General features: G+C 41.0%; 5 protein-coding genes across 5 annotated transcripts; 2 read left to right on the plus strand and 3 right to left on the minus strand.

Moving 5' to 3' along the window:
* Nucleotides 1-111: 111 nt before the first annotated feature.
* Nucleotides 112-1,129, minus strand: LOC106742545 (26S proteasome non-ATPase regulatory subunit 9). Its single transcript, XM_014615598.1, has 4 exons — nucleotides 997-1,129; nucleotides 809-908; nucleotides 554-741; nucleotides 112-437 (listed from the first exon to the last, which is right to left on the minus strand). The coding sequence occupies exons 1-4, from the start codon at nucleotides 1,105-1,107 to the stop codon at nucleotides 210-212; spliced, it is 627 nt and encodes a 208-aa protein (XP_014471084.1). The 5' UTR covers nucleotides 1,108-1,129; the 3' UTR covers nucleotides 112-209.
* A 120-nt stretch (nucleotides 1,130-1,249) lies between these two features.
* LOC106742548 (tetratricopeptide repeat protein 30A) lies at nucleotides 1,250-5,376 on the minus strand. The gene is made up of 8 exons (XM_014615601.1): nucleotides 5,171-5,376; nucleotides 4,965-5,030; nucleotides 4,449-4,787; nucleotides 4,257-4,392; nucleotides 3,766-4,199; nucleotides 2,000-2,407; nucleotides 1,550-1,934; nucleotides 1,250-1,489 (listed from the first exon to the last, which is right to left on the minus strand). The coding sequence occupies exons 1-8, from the start codon at nucleotides 5,234-5,236 to the stop codon at nucleotides 1,356-1,358; spliced, it is 1,968 nt and encodes a 655-aa protein (XP_014471087.1). The 5' UTR covers nucleotides 5,237-5,376; the 3' UTR covers nucleotides 1,250-1,355.
* LOC106742544 (nucleolar protein of 40 kDa-like) lies at nucleotides 2,712-3,764 on the plus strand. Its single transcript, XM_014615597.1, has 2 exons — nucleotides 2,712-3,018; nucleotides 3,092-3,764. The coding sequence occupies exons 1-2, from the start codon at nucleotides 2,902-2,904 to the stop codon at nucleotides 3,722-3,724; spliced, it is 750 nt and encodes a 249-aa protein (XP_014471083.1). The 5' UTR covers nucleotides 2,712-2,901; the 3' UTR covers nucleotides 3,725-3,764.
* An 82-nt stretch (nucleotides 5,377-5,458) lies between the features above and the next one.
* Nucleotides 5,459-6,555, minus strand: LOC106742547. The gene is made up of 4 exons (XM_014615600.1): nucleotides 6,456-6,555; nucleotides 6,070-6,223; nucleotides 5,862-5,983; nucleotides 5,459-5,788 (listed from the first exon to the last, which is right to left on the minus strand). The coding sequence occupies exons 2-4, from the start codon at nucleotides 6,071-6,073 to the stop codon at nucleotides 5,564-5,566; spliced, it is 351 nt and encodes a 116-aa protein (XP_014471086.1). The 5' UTR covers nucleotides 6,074-6,223; nucleotides 6,456-6,555; the 3' UTR covers nucleotides 5,459-5,563.
* A 567-nt stretch (nucleotides 6,556-7,122) lies between these two features.
* LOC106742546 (MIP18 family protein CG30152) lies at nucleotides 7,123-8,163 on the plus strand. The gene is made up of 3 exons (XM_014615599.1): nucleotides 7,123-7,444; nucleotides 7,641-7,904; nucleotides 7,976-8,163. Exons 1-3 carry the CDS (start codon nucleotides 7,288-7,290, stop codon nucleotides 8,074-8,076), a joined length of 522 nt encoding a protein of 173 aa, XP_014471085.1. The 5' UTR covers nucleotides 7,123-7,287; the 3' UTR covers nucleotides 8,077-8,163.
* Nucleotides 8,164-8,222: the final 59 nt, after the last annotated feature.

The following is an 8,222-nucleotide window of genomic DNA, read 5'->3' on the forward strand; positions in this document are numbered from 1 at the left end:
AACCTCTTTAAACGAAAAATTTTTGTCATATCGCGACAACTCAAGTAAAAAACATTTCAACTATATATTCGATGTAATTTTGTAAAAACGTATATTAATAGATACCGCACAATAGTTTACGAAGATACTAGGTTTATTGATATTAAATAAGACAGGTACATATGAAAATCTTGTTAGCTTTGTATCTATATCGTTGCTCCGTTGTAGCTTTATCTTTCAATTGCTTCAAGAGGAATTACATTGCAACCCAAAAGACCTTCACCAACCCAAGGATGCGGGGTTAAGGTCAAAATCATTATGTCAGATTTGCGTTTAATCTTTACGTTAATTGCCTTATATCTGCTGTTCTCTGCCAACCTCTTAATATCTGTTAAAGCTTTAAAGTTTCGGTAACGAATCGATCCGAATTCTAATATGAGATCTCCCACTTGAAGCCCCTGAAAAGAGAAATCGGTTGAATCAGTCTAAATATCGACATCTAATTGGAACAAATATGTCGTGAGCAAACTTGACAAGATTAATGCTATATAGAGAAACCATTATATTAACATACTGCGCTTTCTGCCGGTGAACCAGGTGATATTAGATTCACCCTGAGAAAAGGTTCCGACGTTTCTGTCTCCCGACTATTTGGCGCATCAATTATACCCTGTTGTGCGTCGTTTGATCCCGTTAGAGCGTGAATTTTGTGTAAACCTTCCTCGATCTTTGTCATCAGAGCCTTGTGATCATTTGTAAGACCTAGTGACACATATCACTCGAATATGCGAATAACATATAGAAATGGCGTAAAAAGTAAAGAACGCACATATTATGTCGTGTCTTGTACGTCTCACTTGATAAACGTCGATATCCTGTCTGGGATATCCTTCGGTATCCACCAGTGGTTCGCTCATACCGACATGATTCTGCAATTATTCGATAGAAGAACATTTTCACAGAAAATATGGCGGATTACATGGAATAATAGCGTGAAAAAGCACGCGCGACACGTACGTTGTCCAAGACTTCCTTCAGCGCTCGCAGATCGGATTCGATCTTGTCCTTTTCTTTTATCAGCGCAAATACAGCGTCTTTAGCTTCTTGCAGCTCCATGTCGACCACCATGTTGATTTCGATCGGGTGATGAAATATTGCGTCTATAGAACACTCGAGCGATCAGGTGCGTCTTCGCGTTTTTCGGGGCCCACGGCAATACGGTTGACACGAATGTTACTTTGCAATTCGGCGCATAAAATACACATGTATGTATGATGTTCTTTCATACGTTTTTTTTTTATATATATATTTCCGTATATTAGTACGCGCGTAGAGATACATAAATCATTTGTTATACACACATTTATATGTACTTTTTATAACTTTAAAAATAGCGCTTTAAGATAGCGCGCCTCGTAGACCACCGTCCGTTTACCTTGCGGAGCGACATTGAGCATATCTTGTATATCAAACGGCTGTTCTATCACAGTCATGATGTCTTTGCCATAAACTGAAATTCGAAGGAAGCGTGTGAATGTTACCGCATCGTTGTAAATTCGAAAATACGAACCTTCACAGTGCTCCAAGAATTGAATGCACTCCTGTAGCGTGGAGTCTTTCAAAACCACCAGTTGTTTTGTCAATTGTTCCAAGAGAGAGAGGAAGCATCTCTTGGCGTAGAACCAGGTGTCGGTGCCAAGTTTCTTATTGTACGGCTCTAAACTCTTCATGACCCTCGATATGCCGAACTCGTAGTTACCTTTGGAACAGTACAACGTGCCGATCACCAGATTCACGATGCACAAGTGAAAAAGCTTCTTGTCCTGATCCTCGAACGACACCGCTTCTTCCTCCTTTTCAATCTTCTTCATCAACTCTTCAGCTTCCGCGTTCTGCGAAGTCATGATATAGCTAACGCACAAGTTGGCGAGAACTATGGCACTTACATCGAGGATCTGCAATTTCACAGTTTGTTTATCGTGTGCGGTGATAGTTTAGGGAACTATCTATGGTTACTAACGTTGTCGTATCTTTTCTTAACGATCGGCTCGTAGAAGCCTGTCGCTTCCTTAAATTTATTCTCCTGCATAAATAGAGTGTGAGCGACGTTCAACTTCCACACATCGTGCTCGTTGCAGAATTCGACGCTCTTCCTGAAAATCTTTTCCACTTGCGTGTAATTCTCTATATCCCAATAAATTTTCGCCTGCGCCATTAGAACCGGCACGTATCGGTCCAGAGCTTCCTCGTAGTCGTTGACAGCCTTTTTAACGGCATTGTCGTCGTGATTTAATCTCGCTTCTTGCACCTGCTTCGTCGCTTTGCGCAACGCCTCCGTGTGCTTATTAGCGAGATCATCGAATTTGCGGTACGCCTCTTCCGGCGATGTTTGTTGCGTTATCAGAGCATCCAGGAAATCGTACAAATACTGAAAATAATCTTTCTTCTAGCGCATCTTACAGTTCTTTATGAATAATATAAAATATATCCTGTTCGGAATATTTAAGGCAGGAGAATTCGCAACAGAGAAGAACGTTCCTCATTTATTGCCGTGCGTTGATCTAACTGAGACGTTTAATCGTTTTTACCTGCTTTAGTTGGCTGCGTTCATTCAGAAAGATAACACGGCGTGAGAGAGAGAGAGAGAGAGAGAGAGAGGACGTTCGATAAAATATCCTGTGCAATTTTTCATCGAATATGTCTTCGGTACATTCTATGAATATAGGAATATATTCGTAGGACGTTCGAAAGATCGATAGAACACTCTTGCGCTATTTAGAATAAAAGATGGTCAGCGCCCTCTTACAAAATGGCGCCTATTGAGGGGGAAATATTACAGCCCTGAGTGTTGTTACAAGCTTAACCTGCAGACCGATATATTTACATTGATTTTTACCTAACCCGTCGTCAGTCGGTACGGACATGACCTCGTGCGAATTGAGCCAGATATTCCTCGGCGAGGTTTCGTCCGTTCAAAATTACGGAGCTTTCATCAGAATACCGGGTTGCTCGCAACAGGGCTTGATACACCGCTCGCAGGTATATTTCATACAAACATCGATATATATCCCTGTCGTAATATAACGCACTGACTTGTATGCGATTCCATCAGGTGAGCTCCGCTCATGTCGACAATGTTGCAGAGGTTTTGCAAAAGGGTGAGCGGGTCTGGTGCAAAGTGATCTCTGTGGCGGAGGATGGCAAGATAGGGCTGTCCATGAAGCATGTGAATCAAGGAAACGGCAAGGATTTGGATCCCAATGGCGTAGAGTTACAGAAGGACATGCAACGGAGAAAGAATCCAGGGATTGTCCAGCGTAAGGTCATACAGTTGGAAGCAATATTGGATACCACCTGTACCAAGTGTGGGACCAAGGGACATTTGTCCAGGGACTGTTTCGTATCGCCCGATGGCAAGAAGTACGAACTGATTCCTGAGATCGAGGAGCCGGCCGACGAATGTAAGGAGAAGAAATCGGAGAAGAGGCGCAAATTCAAGAAAAAGAAATCGAAGAAGAGCAAGCGACGGTCCACGGACGACAGCGATACGGAGGAGAGAGGTAAGAGGAAGAAGAGCAAGTCTTCGAAAGAACGCAAGAAGCACAGGAAGAAGTACAACGGCAGCTCGAGCGATTCGAGTACGTCGTCTAGCCATGATGTAAAGGCTCACAAGCGAAAACATCCGGATGATCATAACACTCGTACAAAAAAATGCAAGCATTCTAAGTTCAAGCATTCGGATTGACCGATTCTCTTGGTTATCCCCAATAAACGAATGAAACTTACCGGTGTCAGATATTTGTAAGTTAGATGCACATTCTCGGCCAGAACATCGGCGGCCAGGTCGTAATATTGATATTTACAGTAGAGGAGCAACAGATTGGCAAAAGTCTCTGGTGGGAATGGATTCTGCTGCAGCAGAAACTGCAGTTTCTCGAATCCTTCGCCCGGCTTCGTGTCCATATTTATCAGTGCTTGATTGTGTAACGTAACAGCGTCGAGCTCTTCCTCCGAACGCGGCGGCATATCGGTCAGCGCTTCTTTCGCAGCGTCATAATTTTGCAACTGATATTCTATAGCGGCCTTGAGATTAAACGCTTCTGTTAGTGCCGTTTCGTGCAGAGTCAATGTGTTGCCGACGCTTCGGACTTCGATACCCTCGGTGGTCATTCCCACGCTCAGCTCCGGATGCTCCCGTATACCTTGCTCGATAATGTTTGCTGAAACACGACGAGGCTCGGTGAAAGGTGGAACGAATCGCGACTAACAAATCTTACCGATATGTTTCAACGACGCTGCGTATTCTTTCAACTTGAAATAGCACAAGGCGACGTTATATGACAAATGAGGCCTGAATCCTGCAATTTGTAACGCATTCGCAAATTTCTTCAGAGCCTGCTCGAATTGTTCCTCCTGCATTTGAATAGAAGTTAGAAGTCAATCTGCTCTAGATTGGGAGCTATCGGTACCTTGTATAACAAACAGCCTAGATTAATTTCCGTATCGACGTCATCAGCGGGACACTGATCCACGAGATTCTTGGCCACCACTATGTCTTCTTGGCCGTATTTTATAGCTGCCTGTAACTTCTTTACTTTGTACTCCAAGTTGCTCTGATCGATGATGCTCGAGCAAACCGCCCATGCCTCCTGATACATGCAAGCTTGATGCAACGATTGGGCGTAATAAAGTTTGTAGATATTTTCCTCCGGGCACAGTTGGACCAATTTCTCGTAACATTGAGCTGCTGCCACGAAATCTTGCGTATAAAAGTAACAGTGGGCCAGGAGCGATAAGCAAGGCCTAGACTGGAAGAAGAATTGTACCGCTAGGTTACGCGGCACCTCTGTGCAAAACTGGAATTTTCTGATATCTTGGCGGAGAAAAAAACTCTTCGAGAAAACATTTTGGGAAATTTCGAAATTCACGATTGAAAATGACATGGTTCTCTTCCAAGGTATCACATTTTATCACAACATACGTACATTAGGATGTGAATCTAAAAGATTTAGCAAAATTTTTATGGTTTCTGTGTATCGCTGTTCTTTTATCTGCAACAAAATTGTATTTCGTTAAAACGAGCATTTTTCTGTCGCAATGTGTATCGGAGGTGCCTGTTATCGCAACAGAAATTCCACGTGGAACATAAGATTTACGTGACATTTTATTATTTGCGCATTAATACACATACCATAGTGTATATCGTTTTCGTGTATTCTCCGTCCTTAATATACACATTTTCAATGAACGTAGACATTGTGAAAGTTATTACGCTACGAAACACGCGGTTGCATCAATTCGGTTTATGCGCGCGTATTGTTTTGACATTACGCAGAATTCGTTGTCACGGAAACGACAAGAAGGGTAGGTTTCACCGTGTGCTTCCAACTCTGTTTTATCAAGCGACAGATTTCTACTAATGAATCGTTCTCTCTTCCAACTGCATTTCAATATAATTGGTATATAGATACATATATAATTGATTTTGATTTAGTATAATTGACAGTATATATACACACAGTATATAATATATACAAGTGTATAACACAATAGGTAGATTTATTTACACATTGAGAGAATACTTTTAATTCCACAATAATCTGTTTATTTCGCACAAGTTGTCCCTTTTAATTTGTTCCAAAGCAGCCTTCAAGTTGTCGATTTTGTCCATCATCACACGCAATTTATTTTCTTGCGCCTTTAGCAATCCATTTATTATGGAAAGATCTTTCTCAAGTATTGTGTATCGTTCACCCATCAAAGATGACATATCCAGGGTTTTTGCTTGTTCTGTAAGAACTTTTGTCATCTGTAACAGAATATACAAATTATATTTTGGTAAGAACACATGTAGCGATTAATATTTCACAAAGCATGCTTACGTATATCTCATTGGTAAGTTTAATGCATTTCCCAAGTTCTGTAGCACATAGCATTGGAAACCTCTCCCGAGCATCACATACTTCAAACACAGCATCTTCAGACTGTTGCTCTAGCTGATCACCTACGCAGAATCGACGTAATCGTAATAATTATACGAGTTATTTTTAATAATATAATATTGAGAAACATTGCAGAAGAGGTACTCACTCATGTCAAAATATATAATTTGTTTACAATGTAGTTAGGAGCGCGAGCTTGAATCGATAGATAGCGCACCGGTCTATGCTTAGAGGTCGCGGGTTCGATTCTCGGCGGAGCCAGACAAATTTTCATGCGTTCGTACGGCTCCTCCTTCGGTGATCTGACAAACCACCGAGGAATGTTATTTATTCATGGCATGGAAACCTCTCTCCAAAAATATGCATGTGTATAATCGGTGCGTGCGCACAATCAGATTTGACTTCTAAGTTGAATCAAGTAAAACTTTCGAATAAAAAAACGTCTAACATGTCGTTTTATTTAAAAAGATTTCCTAATATATTATTAGGATATACTACTTGAAAATGAGAAGATGTTTCACAGAGAGTCCTTACCGCAGAGTTGTACAGTTTCATTTGTTATTGAATCGTAAAATATAGAGTATGCCTGACTTGTCGTCGATTCGTATTACGACTACTGTCAGGTAAGCCTGTTCTTTTTACGGTTCAGAAACACACACACAAATTGTGCGAGGTTGGATTGGCCGACACTAGAAAAACACCGGCTGTCTGTGGTCAACGTGATCGCTGCCCTTACCGTCAATGATCGAGTTCTTCATAATGCCGCTAGATGGCGCTAGATGGGCCGTTAATCGCTCCGACTCGTTATTTTGTACTAGTTCCAAAACTTCTGCTATGAACTGCCACAGTCTTCAATGAAGATTCGAGATCAAATAGTACGACTCAATCACAGATCAGGCGCAATTTGATTTTCACGTTTTGCTCAACCGCGAAGCTCTTTTATCTCCAAGTATCAAGACTCAAGGAGTAAAGTCAGATGTACTTTTATTTTCTAATTTTGCAGCTTAATAACAAGTTAAGTAGTCTTAAAGAAAGGTTTTTGGTAAATTAAAAATTTTCAAGTAGGACAGCTTATGCAAATATATCCTGAAATGAAACATAAAACTCAACTCCGGACGACTGAAGCATTTAATTGTTACTAACTAAACACCTATCGATAAGTAAATGAAACAAGCTGAATTCGAAACAATTGTCCGCTGACGTGCTCACATACGTAGAGGTCTTCAAGAAATCCAACATGGACGCCGAGTCGTGTTGTCGTAACGCTAGGTTACATTTGCTTCGACGTTTCACCGTTTGTCTCTGAACGCGGATGACGTAATTCGGCATCATGTTCTCATGTTTTTTTTTATAGTCATTGGTAAATATGCTATCCTTTTTTCGAAAGTTGTCAATCGGGGGAAAGATAAAGGATGGTGTATTGCCGGAGAGAATGATGGAAACGGCGGAGGACTTGTCGGTAGTGAGAGATCAGAGCGCTCTGATATTAAAGACAGATACAGAATTGAAAGAATCCGTTTACGGCAAGTTGCGCACTATCTGTGTCTTGTGTCGGTCTTCGGATATTGTTCGATGTCGGGAAGATAGTGTACGACGATCCCTTTATACACTTGTCAAAGCATTTTGCATAGTCACCGACCAGATATCCACATATTAATTGAGTATCATCGTTTAATTAACTCATCCGTTTGACACTTTAATGACTTTGCGGTTTTTCAGATCTCTTGAGGACAATCAAAGATCCGGAGAAACCACAAACCTTGGAACAATTGGACGTTGTATATGAAGAATGTGTCAATATTTGTCACTGTACACCCGGAGGAGTTTCCATAATTCGTGTGGAGTTTAATCCTACGGTACCTCACTGCTCTTTGGCGACTCTTATAGGACTGTGCATCCGTATCAAGTTGGAGCGTCATTTGGCATCATTATTTAAATTAGATATCTATATCAAGGAGGGCGCGCATTCCACCGAACAAGAAAGTACGTTATTACACAGGTCTCTCTCTAACCGAAACATGTCTGTCTCTTAAACTATATATGTGAAATTATAGTAAACAAGCAGATTAATGACAAGGAGCGTATAGCAGCTGCAATGGAAAATCCAAGCTTACGGGAACTGGTGGAGAAGTGTATTTTAGAGGAAGACTACTAGCCTTTTTACAATGTGTTGTACGCTTTCAAGTGCGACTATGTAAATAAATATTGTATGTGTATAATTAAATACAACTTTTTGCAATTCTTTGCGACGGATGTATGTAAAGAGAAACGCACGAGAGATGTATTAGCTCGCTATCGTAT

This window comes from Dinoponera quadriceps, unplaced genomic scaffold (genome assembly GCF_001313825.1).
Source record: "Dinoponera quadriceps isolate SergipeBrazil2010 unplaced genomic scaffold, ASM131382v1 scaffold113, whole genome shotgun sequence".
NCBI lineage: Eukaryota > Metazoa > Arthropoda > Insecta > Hymenoptera > Formicidae > Dinoponera > Dinoponera quadriceps.

Coding starts and splice junctions, on each gene's coding strand:
- LOC106742545 (XM_014615598.1), bottom strand. CDS start 1,107: ATGGTGGTCGACATGGAGCTGCAAGAAGCTAAAGACGCTGTATTTGCG. Junction 742..808: donor TACAAGACACGACATAATAT/GTGCGTTCTTTA, acceptor ATGTGTCACTAG/GTCTTACAAATGATCACAAG. Junction 438..553: donor GTTCACCGGCAGAAAGCGCA/GTATGTTAATAT, acceptor TTCTCTTTTCAG/GGGCTTCAAGTGGGAGATCT.
- LOC106742544 (XM_014615597.1), top strand. CDS start 2,902: ATGACCTCGTGCGAATTGAGCCAGATATTCCTCGGCGAGGTTTCGTCC. Junction 3,019..3,091: donor GCTTGATACACCGCTCGCAG/GTATATTTCATA, acceptor CGATTCCATCAG/GTGAGCTCCGCTCATGTCGA.
- LOC106742548 (XM_014615601.1), bottom strand. CDS start 5,236: ATGTCTACGTTCATTGAAAATGTGTATATTAAGGACGGAGAATACACG. Junction 4,393..4,448: donor TAGGCTGTTTGTTATACAAG/GTACCGATAGCT, acceptor ATTCAAATGCAG/GAGGAACAATTCGAGCAGGC. Junction 1,490..1,549: donor ATTCTTGGAGCACTGTGAAG/GTTCGTATTTTC, acceptor TTCGAATTTCAG/TTTATGGCAAAGACATCATG.
- LOC106742547 (XM_014615600.1), bottom strand. Junction 5,789..5,861: donor AACTTACCAATGAGATATAC/GTAAGCATGCTT, acceptor ATTCTGTTACAG/ATGACAAAAGTTCTTACAGA.
- LOC106742546 (XM_014615599.1), top strand. CDS start 7,288: ATGCTATCCTTTTTTCGAAAGTTGTCAATCGGGGGAAAGATAAAGGAT. Junction 7,445..7,640: donor ATTGAAAGAATCCGTTTACG/GCAAGTTGCGCA, acceptor GCGGTTTTTCAG/ATCTCTTGAGGACAATCAAA. Junction 7,905..7,975: donor GCATTCCACCGAACAAGAAA/GTACGTTATTAC, acceptor GTGAAATTATAG/TAAACAAGCAGATTAATGAC.